We start from the raw sequence: 19,122 nt of genomic DNA, 5'->3' as shown, positions 1-19,122 counted from the left end.
ATAAACAGATTTCAGTACTAAATGCTATTTTTTATTATATAATATAATGCAGCGCTAGTTTTTATAATATAATATAATATAATATAATATAACATAATATAATATAATATAATATAATATAATATAATATAATATAATATAATATAATATAATATAATATAATATAATATAATACATTGCCTAGCCCTTTTTATTTCACGGCATGGATATAATGTATAACGCAAAAGGTATGCGAGAAATTTGTGGTCTACGCAGAACTCATTTGCATCCTACGCTGCGTCTACGCATCTACGCACAGAAATTCGACACTGCGGCGTAACGTTCTCTTGACGTCAGACGGAAGCAGCCAATCGTTGCGCACCGAGTGTGTAGTAACACGTCACTCTCTTCTGAGCTCCAGGAACACCGGCCGGGGCGAATCCTGCACGACGAAGTCATTTTCACTTGTCAATGGTGGTGTGATCACGATTATTACATATTATTTATTACAGCCTGGATCAAAATCCTCATTGATTAAAAAGGTACGTCTATTGCCGCGTTTTAGGAATGAAATGGGGCCCGGTGATGTGTTAGATTTAAATCGCAGACCCCGGATTAATGAACGGAAGTCAGTTATGTTAGTGTGTTAACCGGTTACACGGATGTAAGTTAACGTTATTTAGCAGTGTGTTTCGACAATAATGTTAAGGACAATCTATTTTAAATGATATTTCTGCTGTATATCTTGCTTTCCCCTGATTTCATTTTTATGTGGTGTAATGAAAGTGTGATGGAATAATCAAGCGCGAGTTTAGCCACTAAAATGTTAGCGTGACGTCAAGGAGATGTTTTTATTTACTAAAATATGTACTATTGTAAAATATTAACACCAATACAATACAGTTACCAGTTTGTTGTACTCATTCGGTATTTTATCCTAGTAGTTGTTTCCTATTTTGTGACTTTTGTCATGTGTAGTGTCATGGAACAGTGAGTTAATGCCTGTCTGGAAACTCTATCATTGTGTAACCAGTCAATACTGGCATTGGACCATGATTTAGCATTTCCAGGGATCCCTCTGGTTTAGGGTTATCAGAGGTTAAAATCTTCTCTAATACTTTGTTTTGTGTCTAGTCAGCAAACCTGTGGCTTGAGTTGAGTACGTACTCAGAAACAACATGTATAAAAGCTGTCACTGGGGAAGTACCCTTTCAAAAGTTACACCTTTGTACCTTATTTACCACTTAAGGGTACATATTAGTATCTAAATAGTACACAATAGTATCTTTTGAAAGAGGGCTGCCCTAGTGACAGCTTTTGTACATTTTTGTCTGAGAGAGTAGGTATTCTAGGACAAGTGTGTCTTAAAAATAGCATCTGGGGTGCTCCTCAAATCATCTACGCAGATCTCTGATCAACAACTTCTTAGTGACGTTTTGGGTTTGGCGTAGATAACACTCTTGTTCAAAGATGACAGTCGCGTAAAGAATTCCTTCGTCAGAACGAATATAAAAGAATGCAATTTCCATTCACATTGCTGACATGGGCGAAATCATTCTTGTCACTCAGGTATTTGCTTTTAATTTTAGGCTCTGCTATCCTACTCGTCCAGTTTGGAGACACAACCCATTAGGTGTGGTTAAGGGTTAAAAAGACTTCCCTGCTCACTGTTTGCTCATTTCGCTCTTGCTGGTCGTTCACAGTTGTTCGCACTGTCATGGCGACCTACCAAGAGTTCATCCAACAGAACGAGGATCGTGATGGAATACGCTGCAGCTGGAACCTCTGGCCTTCCAGCCGCCTGGAGGCCACACGGCTTGTGGTTCCTGTGTCCTGCCTTTACACTCCTCTCAAAGAGAGACCGGACCTGCCTCCCGTCCAGTACGAGCCCGTACTGTGCAGCCGGGCCAATTGCAAAGCCGTACTCAACCCACTCTGGTAAGGACTGAATCACTTTTCCAAGCAGTGTTGAGTTCTGTTTGTTTGTACAGTGTGTGGCCATTATAGATTAATAATATGTTGACATTTCATCATGATATCTGAATGACTAATTAGTTGGTGGACTGGAATTAAGCTTTCAGTCAGCAGAAGAACAGGTCATTCTGTCTTTTTAATTGAACGTCGGTGTCTTTTATCATATTGTTGTTGCCGTCAATTTATAACCACAGTAAAGCACAACACAACATTTGTTGTGACACAAAATTTTGGTTTTGACTGTTTTTTAATTTAGGGTTAGTAAAATAATGCTTTGATCAAGTGGAGATTTGGTCCATTCCTATAGTTTTCCACAGACTTGCTAATCACATTATCCCAGAGCTTATTAAAATGTTAAAACCGTCTATAAAGAGTTATTTACTCGCATTGTCATTTGGTATGTTAATTGGGTGAGGTTAGTGAACTGCTAATTGTTGCTTTTAACTGCTGTGAATGAAGGCAGACGATTGTTTCTCTTCATGTGCTAATGTCTTGCTTATGAAAGGGTTCATCTTAGACAACTTTAGCCCATTTAACACTTGATTTCTTTTTGTAGTCAAGTGGACTTCAGAGCCAAGATATGGGCCTGCAACTTCTGCTTCCAGAGAAACTCTGTAAGAATACATTACTGAATAAACTCATTGTCATTCTTGGCTTTAATCCATGTGATTCTCTAGCATCAGTCACACTTGTCACTGCAAGTAAATATTCATCTGTTTCTTCACAGTTTCCTCCATCATACGCAGGCATTTCAGAAGTGAACCAGCCCGCAGAACTAATGCCTCAGTTCTCCACCATTGAGTACATAGTGCAGGTAAATTTACATTTACTCTGTTTACTCTGTAGTGTACATAGACATTGTACTGTACAAACATATAGATTAGCTACAACTCCTTTGGCTCACAGACAGAAGCTCGTCAAAAGCCACGTTGTCGTTCTGTGTGATGATACTATCAGTGAATTTAAATAAGTGATCCATTTGTGACCTTTTAAAACTTTTATACGTGTCCTTCCTGTCAATATGAACATACCATTCAAAAGTTTGGGGTCAGTAAGATGTTTTAAATGCTTTTTAAGGAAGTCTCCTATTCTCACTACATTTATTTAGAAATACAGTAAAACATTAATACTGTGAAATTTTTATTTTTTTCTAATTTAATATAGTAAAGCATCATTACTCCAGTCTTCAGTGTCATGATCCCTCAGAAATCATTCTAATATGCTGTTTTGCTGCTCAAGAAATATTTCTTATCATCAATGTTGAAGATGGTTATGCAACTTAATGAAACATGATACATTTTTTTCAGCATAGTTTGATTAATAGAAAGTTCAAAAGAAAAATCTTTTGTAACATTAAAAATGCCTTCAATGTCAATTCTCATCAGTTGAATTCGTCCTTGCTGAATAAAAGTATTAATTTAATTTAATAAAAGTCTTGAATACTGTATTTATTCATACAAGTAATATAACAAAAATAAATATCAATAAATTCAATTATTTATAAATAATGATAAATAATTTTTTGTAATTATTGCAAAATTGTAAGTATTGTCACCATTATGTAACCTGGTGTATTTCTCTTCAGCGTGGACCTCCAACCCCTCTCATCTTCCTGTATGTGGTGGACACATGTCTGGAGGAGGAAGACCTCCAGGCCCTAAAAGAATCCCTACAGATGTCTCTGAGTCTCTTGCCGCCCAACGCCCTGGTGGGTCTCATCACCTTCGGCCGTATGGTTCAGGTCCATGAGCTCAGCTGTGAAGGTATTGCCAAGAGCTTCGTATTCCGTGGCACAAAGGAGCTTTCACCCAAACAGATACAGGTCAGTGATCTTTCTTTATCGTGTTTGATTTACCATTCCTAAAAAAGCCAACAAGTGAGGGTATAAATCCAGAGTTCTCAGTGAAATGAATCAGATGCGTCATGTGTTTGCAGGAGATGCTGGGACTGATGAAACCAGCCACCTCTGGACAGCAAGGCAAACCACTCGCCCCCCATGATGCTGCTGCTTCCTGCAGGTATGAGATTATCATCATTTTACCTTGTGAAATCGTCACTCTCCTCAGCATGCAAGAAAACGATTTACATGAAGGCAGTTGTGCTCATTTTCTATTTTCTTTGCACCTGGTTTAGATTCCTGCAGCCTGTGCAAGCAGTGGACATGAACCTGACCGACCTGCTCGGGGAGTTGCAGAGAGACCCTTGGCCTGTTCCTCAGGGGAAGAGACCTCTGCGTTCCACAGGCATCGCCCTTTCCATTGCTATTGGACTATTGGAGGTACAGCCAGCACATTATTCGTTTAAAAAGCTCATCTTGTATGGCATAATAAAATCTGTATTTGACCGAAGAGGGATTGAGAGAATGTAAAAATGTGGAAAGCTCAGGAAACACTTAGTTTAGGTGATTATATTCTGAAATGCGTCTTCACTGAACTAACTTTCACTACTGTGTGGGAGAGATTTTCCCCTTACATTGTAACTGTGGTCTAGCTGTGAGTTGTCAGTAATGCTGGCTGTGAGATTCAAGGTCCACTTCAGCTGTCATGTCATATCAGAACAGTTGTACCTAGTACTCAACCCAATCATTATTCTTACATAACTCTCAAGATAAGATTCAGACTCAGACTCTACCAACTGCACTCTTGGGTTTGTTTGATAATAAATCTAGCATGACTGATTTAACTTTAGCATGCATTATTCCCCCCTTTAAAAGATGACAATGTTTGAAAACGTTTAGACTGGAATACATACACCATTTAGAGTGTGTTTACCCTTGGCATGTTAGGTTCGATTAAAACAAACTCTGGTGCGGTTGCTCTGTTAGTGCGGTTCATTTCAATAAGTGTAAACACTGTCATCCGAAACCTTGGTGTGCACCAAATAAGCGGACAGAGAGTCATATTTCAGGGGGTCTCGATGCACTTCCAAACGATCTCGGACCAAAGACAAATGAACCAAAAACAAGATGCGACCCTAAAAAGGATAGAATGCTCAAGAATTAAATACAAGTTTGCATTTCGTTCATTGTCTCTATCTATCATTCTGCTCGTAGGGAACTTTTCCTAACACAGGAGCCCGTGTGATGCTGTTCACCGGTGGCCCGCCAACACAGGGACCCGGCATGGTTGTGGGAGATGAACTGAAGACCCCCATCCGCTCCTGGCACGACATCCAAAAAGACAACGCTCGCCATCTGAAGAAGGCCACTAAGGTGATTACAGACTTTAATTAAAGGATCTGGTGATGTACTTTTTATATTTGCGGTTATCCATAAACATTCTGTTTGATTCCTCAAAAGCTAAATAAGAATTTCTGTTGACTTCTATTTAGTATTACGAGACTCTGTCTAACCGCGCAGCTGTAAACGGACACAGCGTCGATATCTACGCCTGTGCGCTGGATCAGACGGGACTGCTAGAGATGAAATGTCTTTCCAACCTCACAGGGTGAGCATTGATTGAAGATTATTGAGTTTAATAATCTTACACGTCATTTAAACAGATTATTTCTTTAATGCCAAACAATTCCAGTGAAATGTAATGTATGGCTGAAATGATTTCTTGTTTTGTTTCAGGGGCCACATTGTCATGGGCGATTCCTTCAATACGTCTCTGTTCAAGCAGACCTTCCAAAGAGTCTTCAGCAAAGACTACAACGGAGAGTTCCGCATGGCTTTTGGCGGTACTCTGGAAGTGAAGGTAACATAGTTGGCCTTAAACCTCTGTTTAGAAGTTTTGGGGTCTGTTAGAAAAAAAAATTCTAGAAGAAATTCATACTTTTATTCATCCAGGATGCATTAAATTGATCCAAAGTGACAGCAAAGACATTTAAAATTACATTTTAATTTATTTATTTTTTACAATATTACTGATCAAATCAGTGCAGCCTTGGTGAGCATAAGGGGCTTCTTTCAAAAAGTCTTGCCGACCCTAAACTTTTGAACAGTAATGTAAGCTATTAAGTAATGCTCCCTTGTTTATTCAACCTCTTAAACCCATTTGCCTTTTCCTTATCAGACCTCAAGAGAGCTGAAGGTATCGGGTGCGATCGGGCCATGTGTGTCCCTGAACTCCAAAGGACCCTGTGTTTCAGACAATGTAAGTCACAAGAATTTATGCAGAAGAGCTTATGCTAGTTTTGCAATGGATTCCAATAAGACTTCACCCATGTATACACATATGTGAGAATGTCTCCTTTTTTTCCGCAGGAAATGGGTGTAGGAGGAACGTGTCAGTGGAAGATTTGCAGTCTTACGCCTGCCACCACACTGGCCATGTACTTTGAAGTGGTAAATCAGGTATGTTATCATATAATTGTCTGTTCGGGTGTGAAGGCTTATATTTACATTGATGTTAAAATAACACTGGTATGTTATATTTTTATAGCACAACGCCCCTGTTCCTCAGGGTGGAAGAGGAGCTGTTCAGTTTGTCACACAGTACCAGCACTCAAACACACAGCGGCGGATCCGTGTCACCACCATTGCTAGGAAGTGAGTCTGGGTTTCAGCTTACAACCTCATGAAATTCTGATTCAGTCGATATCGTGTTGAATTTAGTGACTTGCTTGTTGCTTTTCATTCATAAGATTTCCTTTGTTGATATAAACGTTTGATGTGGCCTTGAAGTTATCTACGTCGACATATCTCATGTTTCCATGTGCTATTTGTGTTTGCTGTTGCTCAAAATAGACTTAATGCGTGTAGTTTTACCCCTGAATAGCTCTTCTGTAGCCCAAATTCTTGAGTGTTCAGTATGTGCGTCATCTGTTCTCGACAAACCGGTTCTTTCTGTTGTCACACCTAGTTGGGCTGACGCACAGTCGCAGATCCAGCACATCGAGTCGTCATTTGATCAGGAAGCCTCTGCCGTCCTCATGGCCCGGCTTGGAGTTTTCAGGGCGGAGTCGGAGGAGGGGCCTGACGTTCTCCGCTGGCTAGACAGGCAGCTCATTCGCTTGGTGAGTATCACAGCTATTCAGAAGGAAATGTAGGTCAATGCCTCCATTCATAAGCGGCGATATGACAAATCGTTAAGTCGTTATTATAATTCTGAATGTAAAAGTTGCTTCACACTCAAGTTTTTGTGTTTGTTGTTTGGTTTCAGTGTCAGAAGTTTGGCCAGTTCAGTAAAGATGATCCGAACTCCTTCAAACTGTCTGAATCTCTCTCACTCTACCCACAGGTAAAACATTGACTCGTTCAGTTAAACGCTTGCGTAATAGAGGTTTACACGGGTGATTAAAAAGTCAGTTTGTTTAAGGTTCAGATGTCTTAAATATCTTAAATGGTATAACAAAAATCTTTATTATCATTTCAAGAGGTCTTAATTTTGAGAATGGGAAAAAAAGGTGATGGTTTAAATAAATGTTAGCATTGCATGTTCAAAGTCAAAATGCGGCAAAAGTTTGCAATCAATTGGATGCCGTTATGCCAAGCGATTGCTTACTGTTGATGAAATATGGCAATGATTGTTGTAGGAGTGCATATTTTAGCTCCCTCATCTTTTTGAGGAGAAAAATCCAATATTGACCGACCTCTAATTTTTATGTATTGATATAATAGTGCATAAACCAATTTCAGTACATATGTATATTGAAGAAAACGTGACTTGTGTGTTTTAAACTTGCAGTTGCCCTGTTTTGCAGTTGAATGTGTGCCTGTTTAATTAAGTTAAATACATGATTTAATTTGAGATTGTATGGACAATTTTATTTGTACAGGTCTTAAAAGGGTGTTGAATTTGATTTTTAAAAACTCTGTTTGGAGAATGTCACATTTCTGATATTAAAAGTTGTCGGTTTTCTCTTGACAGTTCATGTTCCACTTGAGGAGATCCCCGTTCCTGCAAGTGTTCAATAACAGTCCGGACGAGTCGTCCTACTACAGACATCATTTTGTGCGTCAGGATCTGACACAGTCGCTGATAATGATACAGCCCATCCTCTACTCGTACTCTTTCTACGGCCCTCCAGAGGTGATTATAAACCCATCCCAGCATTATTATAGAGCAGAAGCAATGGAGCAGTGCAGTTCAGCTTGTACTCATCCTGTATTTGTTTGGTTTTGTAGCCTGTTCTTCTGGACAGCAGCAGCATCCTTCCCGATCGCATTCTGTTGATGGACACCTTCTTCCAGTTGGTGATTTACCATGGAGAGGTACAAATTCAAATGCTTGCATTATATCAAACCTCTTTAGATAATGATTTCTTTAAAAAAATCAGTGCCAAAAACTGAGCTAATTGCAGTGCACTCCTGGATACATGCTACTTTAGAATCTGGCCAAAATGTCAATGTCATTTCCTGTTGGAAGTGCACGTATGATGCTTTACTTTAGCGAGTAAAAGGCCATTCAGTATCATTCCACGTCCACCTTTAGGTTGTGGTACACGAGTCTTTTGCTGTGAAGTCTTTTATTTTTATAAAGTAAACATAAGAATAACTTATATTATTAGTAATATTTCAAGAAGAACACTTACTGTATTGAAGCAACTTAGGTTTACTTGATTATCCATGCATCATTTTTTAAGAAAAACCATATTACAATGTGATCAAATATGATACATCAAGCTTTAGAGGAACGTTTATCTGTTCATCTCTCAATCATCATTATAATTGCATTGTATTATAACTTTTGCCCCCATAATAAAAACTACAGAGCTTTGAACATAAAACTAAGCATTTAAATCTCATTTTAATAACGCATATTATTGGGAGATGTGGCAACTGATATGTCAGTAGCCGCTATACTGTTATAAAGATCTCTCACTGATTTACTTTATAAGCAGAATCAGAATTTCGTCTTTGGCTTTTTGGCTGTATAAATCAGCAACTGCACCAAAGTACATATTTTTGCTCAGTTTGGGGCTCTGAATAAAATTGTCATTTTTTTCAAGTATGTGCTCCATATTCTGCTATATCGTACTATATGAGCCATAAAAGCCTGATTTGATATAAAATTGGAATATGTATATTCTGACTATTATTTCATACGTCAGGCTTTACAGAGTTCAATGGTTCAGTTTAGTGATGGTGTTATTGTCATCTTCACAGACTATTGCTCAGTGGAGGAAGGCTGGATACCAGGAGATGCCAGAGTATGAGAACTTCAAGCAGCTTCTTCAAGCTCCTCTGGATGACGCTCAGGAGATCTTGCAGACGCGCTTCCCAATGCCTAGATACGTCGACACCGAGCACGGAGGTTCACAGGCCCGCTTCCTCCTCTCTAAAGTCAACCCGTCCCAGACACACAACAACCTCTACGCCTGGGGCCAGGTACACACCCTTTCATGTGCTTCTCTTAGATGCTTGAAATGAATGGCCTTTCAAGAATGCCTGACCTCTAATATTACAAATCTTTCTCGCAGGAGTCCGGAGCGCCAATCCTCACAGATGACGTTAGTCTGCAAGTTTTCATGGACCATCTCAAGAAACTGGCTGTTTCGAGTTCAGCCTAAACTTCCTCAATAAAGGATGTACATTTAGATTGGAGAAGAACTTTTGAACCAATTATCTGAAGAAACTTCCATATCCAACCCTGACACAACAAAATGCATCTCCATGTTTGTTTAGGAGGTCCTCCAGAGAAACGGTTGTTAGATGTTTTCTAATTCTCATCTACTCAAGTAATTAGGATTTGTCTGTCATGTTTGTTTGCTTATTTAATTCATTTAGTTTGGTTTTGTCTAACAGGAAGTGTTACGTTTCATTCGTTCCCCCTGTAACGTCTGATTTCCCAAAGAGAGAATGTCTTCTGTTATCATGTTGATTGCTGCTCTTTCCCATGCATGTTCAGACTGAAATATCTATTAAGGCTTATTTGCAAGTATCCTTATGTTCGTTTGTTCTTTTCTTTTCTTTTTTTTTTGTATTGCACAGATCTATAGTCTTCTCACTTTCATGAACTGTACCTGTGATCTGCTCACGTGCAGGGAGAAACAGTGTTTCATAGTCCTGTTCCTCCAGTTCTGTAATTAAATGAATGTTGTATGTAAAGAATTTAAATGTGAAGTGTGACCCACATTCCAGTTTTTCTTTGATCAACAATTATGAACTAATGCTATGCATAATATTTATAGTGAGAATCTCTTAGGTTTATTTCATTTCAAAAGATGAAGTTGAGCACCTTGAATGTGCAAACTCTGGTCTTAATCTAAAATAAAACATTACAAATTAAAATGACTGAGGCATCTGTACTTACTTATGTCAAGATTTTATACCTGAGGAAAAGGGGCATCAAAATAACAATAAAAAAAATAAATAAATACATAGTACTTTTGCATTTCATTCATTTAACTGTAAAGTTTTTCTTGATTATTTGTAATGTAACTTAATTCTAAACCATGTCTACATGTAATTGTTACCATCAAAAATTACAATTGTTGTTAGCCTATAGAACATTAGACAATATAATTAGATCATATTAAAAATATTATTAGATATTAATTAAAAATGAGTAGTCTGCATTATGAAATGTTATAGGCTAAAAATTATTTTATAGTCTTTCAATAGGAACTAAAAAAGACGGCAGAAAATGGACCGGAAACGTTGTTTGCTCCAGGCCGGTTAGTGGAATCTTGCGCCCTCTAGGGGTCGCTTGGCTGGTTGTTTAACAGAATATTGGAGTCGCATCCAAATCTGAAGACGTTTTGATTCATTTTTGTAATTTATATTTGACTCAAATAAAGCTGTATTAAATGTTGAAAAAAAATATATCCAGTAATCACCAACAACAGCTGCGATTGGCTCATCCTGGCTAGAGCGGAGAAAAGTTACAAGGATTCATTTTTTTATTCATTTTTTTATTGCTACATAGGCAGGACAATAATATACATAGGAATAATTACGCTATTTACTAGTTATTTTAATTAATTAAATCATAAACGTAAGCAAGAGTCTGAATGGGAACCATTTAACCCCGCATATTTTAAGGCACTCGTTCTGATTGGTCGCTCATTCTCTACGGAAGTGACAGCATGTTTTAATATGGCAGCGTCCTTGTGAATGTTGCCAGTAGCCTGAATTCATATTTTGACATTATATTACTGATGGATCCTGTGTTATGGAACAGGCGTGCGTCGCTGGTCTATGCTATTGGCATGTGGACCCTGTTTGGTTACGGATTTTACCAATACACGTACGGAAAAGATTTTCCAGGTGAATTATAACAGGACACTAGAGCGTTACTGATCAGCTGTCATCAATTCATCTACAGCCATTTTGACTTATCTTTCAGTAATGTCTTATGTAAATGTTGATCTCAGTTTTTTAAAATTTGTCATGTAGCAGCTTAATAATCACTGGGGCATTATTATACTAAAGAAATGACAACGTTGCGTCAATTTTAAAACTGTATTGCACATATTCATAATATCATGTTGTTGTTTTGTTTTTTTAGTTGAAATGCCCGTCGAAGAGGAAGACAACAGACCTAATGTGAAGAAATATGAAACGACACACATGAAATCCACCATTGTCCACAGGGAGAATTTTGTGCCATTTTCCACAAGGTTTTTAAACCTCTTCAGATCTACAAATGAAAGTGAAAAACATGAAGAAGAAGAAGAAGTCTTTTTTTCCCAGCGAAAAGATTAACTGTCATGTTTTAAAATAATATTAAAAAAGAGATATGAATGCATTTGGGACAATTCGACTCACCTGCAGCTTAAATGAAGAGAATCAAACTCCCGTGCAACCAGAATATGCGCCTTGCATCTTAAAGATCATCTTTTGGATCAATCAACACCTCTACAGGAATGAATACTGTGTTCATGGCATCTGTTAAGTTAACTGGCACCTAAAATCCCAAGCTTTTATTTTAAAAAGAGCTGGACATATTGTTGGGGGAAAAAAAACTTTCCAGAAACTATATTATGAATGATAAACTTCTTTCTAAATATTTGTTGGTGTGTTTATTGAAATGTATTTTTTCAATGTTCACTTCATATTATTGGGGGTTTTGTTTTTGCATGATGGTCATTTGGGTGGGTCGTGTTTTGGGTTTAACCTTGATGCCCAGTTTCCCAGACGAGACTTAAAAAGATAGTTCAAGTCGACTTAAATAATCATTGACTTCCATAGTATTATTTTTTTTATTTTTTTCCTATTATTTAAATCAATGACTACCGTCAACCATTTGATTACCAACATTTTTCAAAATATCTTCTAAAATGCATGTTTGAGCAGTCTGAACTGAAAGCAACTTACACTGACATACACTATATTATACACTAAGTATTGGGACACCCCTCCAAATCATTGAATTCAGGTGTTCCAATCAGTTCCATGGCCACGGTTCATGTGCATGTAAAAGCAGACGTCCCAAAACGTTTGGCAATATAGTGCATCTTAAAATATGCCATTGTTTTTTCTCAAGATGCACACCAGTCATTTTTTTTTTGTAAGGCAAGTTTATAAAAGCTACCTAATTTAACTAAAGCCAACTCCTGACTTAATCTAAGCCCTGTATGTGAAACTAGGCTTTAATGTTTCTATATGAGTATCCAATTAAGTGAGGATTTTTAAATGGAATTAATGCTAAATGCTTGTCAAACGCCTGAATATCTGAAATAATATAAGGCATTGCGCTTTTAGTCCACAAGGGGGCAGACGCGTCAATGCGCGCGGCCGCACACATGGGCGGGGCTTCGTAGAAACCGGAAGATCAAAGTGTTCGAGTGTTACACATGATTGGAAACCAAAACAATGAAGGCGACCATTCAAAGAGTAACGAAGGCAAGCGTAACAGGTACGGCACAAAGTTCCTAATTTCGTAGCGAATGCCGTTGTCAGCTGGGCGCTCCTTGTAATATTTTCGGTTAATTAATTGAAATGAAACTGAATGCGGCGTAGTATGTACAACACAATGCTGTCAGTAATGTGCCCCCCTTCACATTAATAACTTAATAACAACTATACACAGGCATTGAAATCTACGCATTAGATAAAACTGTTCAGATTAGCACTAAATATAACACAGCTCGTGTTGCTTTGACTTTACTGTACGATGACGTCATCCATGCACTTTATGAAACAGTTGGGGAGGAGCAGATCAGCTCCATAGGCAGAGGACTGTGTGTCTTACTGGGCATCTCAGTGGAGGACACACAGAGAGATGTTGACTACATGTAAGTACTAATGTCTGGTCAAAATGAGTTCATATCTAAGATAATACAGTACATACTAATGAATAAATTGCAGATCTATTTGAGATAGAGCTCAGATTTCATTCATAAGGGCTGTAGGATTGATTTAGTAAGTGGTATATCCTGGAAAAGTGTAATTTGATTTTTGTGCTGTATCCCAAAGATGTTACACTGACACTTTTGTCCTGACACGTGTTACCTGAAATTGTTTCACAACTGATTTTATAGATTTTCGACTATTGTTGTTTGTTTTTGATTGACACCTGTGTTGAGTTCAGCACAGCATCCATTAATACACTGTAAAAGCTTCAGGGCAAAGATGGTGGTTGTTGCTAATACAACGTCACTAGGACAAATTACCATAAACCAAAAGTTCAGTGGGGAGTGTAATTTGATTGACAAGACATGTAAGCTCAGTAAAATTTACAAAAAGAGGAAAGATTTAAGGGATAGTTCACCCTAAAATGAAAGCTCTGTCATAATTTACTCACCCTAATGTCGTTCCAAACCCGTAAGACTTTATTTTATCTTCGGAGCACAAATGAAGTTCTTTTTGCTGAAATCTGAGAGTTTTCTGTCCCTCCATTGACAGCTACGCAACTACCACTCTGACTCTTCAAAAAGAGATTGTAAAACTAATCCATATGAATTGAGCGGTTTAGTCCAAATTTTCTGAAGAGACTGGATCGCTTTATATGATGAACAGATTAAATTTAGACTTTAGTTCACATATAAACATTGATCAGCGAACGTAAACAGAAGCTCAAACGTGCTGCGTAACACGAGAATGAACCTTGTTGGTTCTCGCACGTCAAGCGAACATGCATGAGCTTCTGTTTACCACAACTGATGTGAGAGTTGATGAATGTTTATATGGGAATAAAAGCCTAAATTCAATCTGTTCATCATATAAAGCAGGCCCGGGGTGGGTAATCGGGAGAATCGGGAGAATTCCCGGTGGGCCGCTTCACTTTTGGGCCGGTCGAGGATATTTATTTTTTTATTTTTTTATTTTTACATTTGTCACGTTAGTTACATTAGGCTACACACGTTCCGCATTGTGACACCGCAGCGCGCAGCCTCTGCATGGGTTGTACCATGAGAGGGAGTTCTCCCCTCCCCTCCCATAGAGTTGGTTGGGTCCATAGCCCGTCTTTTCCAAAACGTTTTCTCAGGTAGGCTACCGCGGCACCGCCGGCGCCTACCGATAGCTGGGCCGGCCCTATGGCGGAAAATCAATGACAAAATTAACGGAGCGCACAACTGATGCTTGGCGCGCGCAGTAAATGACATTCGCGAGAGGATAACAGATCTACAAGCGAGGAAACGGGAACTCGTGAGCTCATTCAAACCCTTCGCGCGCGCATGACATCTCCTCTGCACGCAATACAAGCCCGCGCGCATGATTATTCCCCACGCTCTTGATCTCCTGCTTTTGCTCGCTCGAACACTTTTATTTTTGGCAGTCCTGCCAGATGGGCGGGACTTACTGTTTTAATAACCTCAAATGTCATTAGGTATCACGTTTTTTTTATTAAAAAAGCATTATTTTTGAATATTTTTGAATACAAATAAATCTGTAAACATTAGTTTAATATGCCTCTTTGTGGAAGAGTGGGATACATTTCAAATTCTTTCTTTCTTTCTTTCTTTCTTTCTTTCTTTCTTTCTTTCTTTCTTTATCAACCTATCCTTGTGGAACAGTGGAACATTTTTTTGCTAACTTCTTAGCTTAAGTGAATTATTATTTAACCTTTACATTATTTGTTGAACCATGTTATTAATAAAAACTACACAATGGTAAGAGCTGAACTGTTGCTTCATTTATCCAATTTGGAAAAAGTGCTAATTTGGAATTCCACCATGGAAAAAGAGGGCCGGTCTTGGGCCTGAAACTCCCGGGCTGAAAAGTGGCCCCACTCCGGCCCTGATATAAAGCGATCGTGTCTCTTCAGAAAATTTGGACTAAGCCACTCAGTTCATATGGATTAGTTTTACGATCTCTATATGAACTTTTTGAAGCGTCAAAGAAAGTGGTAGTTGCGTAGCTGTCAATGGAGGGACAGAAAGCTCTCAGATTTCATCAAAAAGATCTTCATTTGTGTTCCGAAGATGAACGAAAGTCTTACGGGTTTGGAACGACATGAGGGTGAGTAAATGATGACAGAATTTTCAATTTTGGGTGAGCTAACCCTTTAAGTCACGATAACCTGAAAAAAAAAGTACTTTGAAAGCCTAAATCAAACAAAAAGAATGAAAGTTAAAAATATAGTTAACTCTATTGTTGAAACGTTTGGGATGAGTTAGATTTTTTAAAAGATTTTTTGAACATTTTAGTCTCTTATGCTCACCAAGGCTGCATTTATTTGATCAAAAACAGTACAGTATATTTGAAATTTCAAATAAATGTTCTATTTTCATATTTTAAAATGTAATTTATTCCTGTGATGGTAAAGCTTAATTTTCAGCATCATTCAGTGTCACATGATCCTTCAGAAATCATTCTAATATGCTGATTTGCTGCTGATTAGTTGATTACAATTTGTGTCTGTACTGAGTAGTAAAGTACAAACCCCAAAATAATGCTCGAGTAAATGCACTTCTTTACTCTCCTCCTGAGGGACAAACATAGAAATGTGTAAATGTAGTGCCATTGTGGCCTTAAAGGAACAGTTGAGTCAAAAATGAATTTTCTGTAGTCATTATTTCACCCTGTTTTTCAAATGTATTTCCTTAAAGATGTTTCAAGGAATGTTCATGCTGCTCTTTGCCATTTTAGCCTACAGTGACCAGGGAATGTCAAATATGTACGTCTGATCAGTATGATGTTGTTCATCAGGGTGCGTAAGATTCTTAACCTGCGTCTGTTTGAGGATGAGAACGGCCGTGCCTGGAGCCGCAGCGTGATGGACGGAGGGCTGGAGGTGTTGTGTGTGAGTCAGTTCACTCTGCAGTGTATCCTCAAGGCAAATAAGCCTGACTTCCACTCCGCCATGCCAGCTGACCTGGCTCAGCCCTTCTACAACCGCATGCTGGAGCAGATGAGGGAAACGTATAAACCAGAACTCATCAAAGGTGAGGCTAGACCAGCTAAACCCTGAAGATTTCATTCTTCTGATTAAGATTAGCTTGTTTAAGGTTGTTGCTGCATTAAAGGGATAGTTCACACAAAAATGACATTTTTACTCTCATGTCATTCCAATCCTGTTTGACCCTTTTCTACTGAAGATATTTTGAAGAATTTTTCAACTGTTTTGGGGTGAGTAAATTATGAAAAATGAACTATTCCTTTAATACTATTAGTCACTAAATAATTAATCAAACTAACTCAAACTTACTATGTAGTAAATGACCGCTAGAGTAGTGGTTATTTATTACTTTAATTACTTTAATAATAAATTAATAGATAATTAAATAATTAATTGATTTAATAATTGTATTAATCATTAAAAGTGCTAAATTAAGTTTAATTTGTAGTCATTTTGTTGTGCTTTTGCAATTTTTGTCATTTTTATCTACTTTTTGTCTTTTTTGTAATATTGCTATTTAGTTTTTTTTAATGAACTTTGTCAGTTAAGAGAAATGATTTTTTTATATATATATTAATTTTAGTGTTAGTTAACTTAACAATAATAACCCTAATACATTTTAATCTATTAAAACAATCTAACTTAATTGAAAATGCTAAAAATTAAAAACATTCAAAATATTTAATACACCACTTACCCTCCTCAATAACTAGTGTAATAACTGTATTGTCAATAAGTAGTGTTTTATTTATATATATATATATATATATATATATATATATATATATATATATATATATATACACACAGTTTTTGAAATTTCTGGAATCCCAAAATTGATTTCTGTTAATTAATACATCAACACTCCCAGTTTCTGTTAGTAAAAAGGTTGGAAACCAAGCAGCTTTGTCTTGTAGATGGGCAGTTTGGTGCTAAAATGCAGGTACTTATTCAGAATGACGGACCCGTGACCATTCAGCTGGAGTCTCCTACTGGCCCTACAGACCCTAAACAGGTATCTAGCTCTGATTTGTGCTGCAATGGATGCCTTAATATTATCTTCTTGACAAACTGTAAATTCTTTATCAGTTCTTAGTACTGCATGACTTATTTTGGGACTGTATGGACCCATAAAACAGTTTACCTCTACCCTTTTTCATGCCTCAGCTGTACAAACAAGAGAAGCAACAGCAGCGAAAAGAAAAAAGCCGGTCAAAAGGCCCCTCTGAGAAGGCAGCGCTGCGCTCTAAAGCTGATCCCAGCGCCAGCAGCGGAGCCGACGGAGACGTGTCCTCTGAGCGGGAGCCGTAGAGTACCTCACCGTAAACTGAAATATCTATCTATCTATCTATCTATCTATCTATCTATCTATCTATCTATCTCTTATTTCCTATAATTCAGTAAATGAGTTGTCAATGAGTTAATTCTTTCTATTTTTGTTGAAATGAATCGAGCTCGGTGGAGATTGACACCAAATAGCGCAGTCTGTTCATTGTATTTCTTTGTTTTTTGCCACTTGCAGATCCAGATTTCCCAGGGGAATGCTGCTGTCTTCAGGGACATCTCTCATCCCGCTGAGACTCTCCGGCTCATTACTGTTCTCTCAAATTGTGCCCAGTTGCATTTTCTTCTGAAACTTGGATTGTATATAAACTCAAGAACAAGTGGCAGCTCCATAATTACTAGTAGAAAAAAGACTCAGGCTCATATCAGTAGTATTTTAGTACAGCTTTGAACATACCTGAATATTTACTAGACCATCTAATTTATTTGAAAATATACATATCTGTGATATGTTTTAATAAAAATGGAAAAGAAAAATGAGTGTTGTTTTTTTGCTAATTACATTACTGGGAAAGTAGTGTTGTTCTTTTTATAAATCATATTTTCATCTTATTTTAAGTTCTCGTTTAGATCTACAGAGTTAAATCATTATTCATGAATATATTTTCCATTACTTCAAAATGCTTTGCAGGTGACGCTACAGAGCTGGTGGCAGTCAAAGGAAACTGGACAGCTAATTTAAGAGTTTAGAATCTATAAAGAGTGACCAGCTAACAAAGCACAAAAGCGCTTTGTGAGGTAATCTGCTTGCATGGGACTTTAGGATTATTCCTGAACGTGAAAACGTGTATCTGTACAGCTTTGATTAATTTAGAATGAATACATTTTATTTTATAATTATAAAAACAAAGTTAAGGATAATACTTTAATGTAATTTTCTTTTAAATTATATTTATTTTAAGTGTACATGTTTTCTTATGATTATAAAAGTTGTCGAGCAACATTTAAGAACATTAGTCAGGGCTCAAGACTACATTTTTAGTAGTAAGTTAGTGTCAGCATATTTAGCAATCAAAGAAGTTGCATTAAGTTTAACAGGTTTTTTTTTTTTGTTTTTTTTTAGTTTCCCCCCATATGTATCTACCATATTTAGCAATTATACTGTCAACTTATTTACACGCCTTTGCCACCAATTACGTGCAGCGTCAGTCATGTGATCATGTGACCTCAGCGCTGTGATGATGTGATGTAGTATTGGATGTGACGCGCGTGTCAAACTTTCGGATAGTAGCAGAATCACTGGACTGTCATTATTAGAAGCATACAGCCAATGTCTTCTGAGGAGCACTCATAGCAGGTCTGTGTAATATCATTTTTCATATTTCATAGTATTGCGTAATTAGTTGTTAAATGCGTTAACAGCATTATTTCAGTTTGCCTTGGGCTTGTTTGTTTTCCGTTTAAAACGCTATGCTGTGTAACTTAACTGTTTTATTCACACACGAGTTCTCTATTTCAACACTTTAATTTCATTTCTTTCTTTTTCTAAACTGTTGTGAACAGCCAATGTGTTGTTAATAGGGAAATGGATAAATAAATTTGCTAATTTAGTTCATAAATTTAACGTTTGTACATTTAACTGTACATTTATTGAGCCTGAGGGTCTTGTTTTATATTTTCACTTAACAAAAATAGAAACAATACTTTTTACTCC

General features: G+C 37.4%; 3 protein-coding genes and 1 long non-coding RNA gene across 5 annotated transcripts in view; all 4 read left to right on the top strand.

The window, feature by feature from the left end:
* The first annotated feature begins 352 nt into the window (after positions 1-352).
* Positions 353-10,132, top strand: sec23b (SEC23 homolog B, coat complex II component). Its single transcript, XM_084129731.1, has 19 exons — positions 353-521; positions 1,683-1,917; positions 2,510-2,567; positions 2,681-2,767; positions 3,539-3,775; positions 3,889-3,971; positions 4,087-4,231; positions 5,006-5,164; positions 5,284-5,399; positions 5,528-5,651; positions 5,970-6,050; positions 6,161-6,250; positions 6,339-6,445; positions 6,759-6,912; positions 7,059-7,136; positions 7,767-7,928; positions 8,024-8,110; positions 9,005-9,226; positions 9,319-10,132. Exons 2-19 carry the CDS (start codon positions 1,697-1,699, stop codon positions 9,406-9,408), a joined length of 2,301 nt encoding a protein of 766 aa, XP_083985857.1. The 5' UTR covers positions 353-521; positions 1,683-1,696; the 3' UTR covers positions 9,409-10,132.
* Positions 10,133-10,900: 768 nt separating this feature from the next.
* Positions 10,901-11,849, top strand: LOC311091659. Its single transcript, XR_014608144.1, has 2 exons — positions 10,901-11,107; positions 11,349-11,849. It is a non-coding gene; the product is annotated as an uncharacterized lncRNA (long non-coding RNA).
* A 713-nt stretch (positions 11,850-12,562) lies between these two features.
* Positions 12,563-17,935, top strand: dtd1 (D-aminoacyl-tRNA deacylase 1). The gene is made up of 6 exons (XM_084129072.1): positions 12,563-12,698; positions 12,987-13,077; positions 15,935-16,170; positions 17,042-17,139; positions 17,292-17,446; positions 17,647-17,935. The coding sequence occupies exons 1-5, from the start codon at positions 12,656-12,658 to the stop codon at positions 17,433-17,435; spliced, it is 612 nt and encodes a 203-aa protein (XP_083985198.1). The 5' UTR covers positions 12,563-12,655; the 3' UTR covers positions 17,436-17,446; positions 17,647-17,935.
* Positions 17,936-18,627: 692 nt separating this feature from the next.
* Positions 18,628-19,122, top strand: part of rin2b (Ras and Rab interactor 2b) — a 31,098-nt gene continuing 30,603 nt past the window's right edge. For both annotated transcript variants that reach the window (XM_084128975.1, XM_084128976.1), the window contains exon 1: positions 18,628-18,765. The gene's annotated coding sequence lies outside the window, so the exon portion shown is untranslated. The remainder of the gene's footprint in view (positions 18,766-19,122) is intronic.

This window comes from Abramis brama, assembly GCF_963993115.1.
Source record: "Abramis brama genome assembly, chromosome: 11".
Taxonomy (NCBI): Eukaryota; Metazoa; Chordata; class Actinopteri; order Cypriniformes; family Leuciscidae; genus Abramis; species Abramis brama.
Note: the sequence above shows the minus strand (reverse complement) of the source record. Positions and strands in the feature narration are given on the sequence as shown.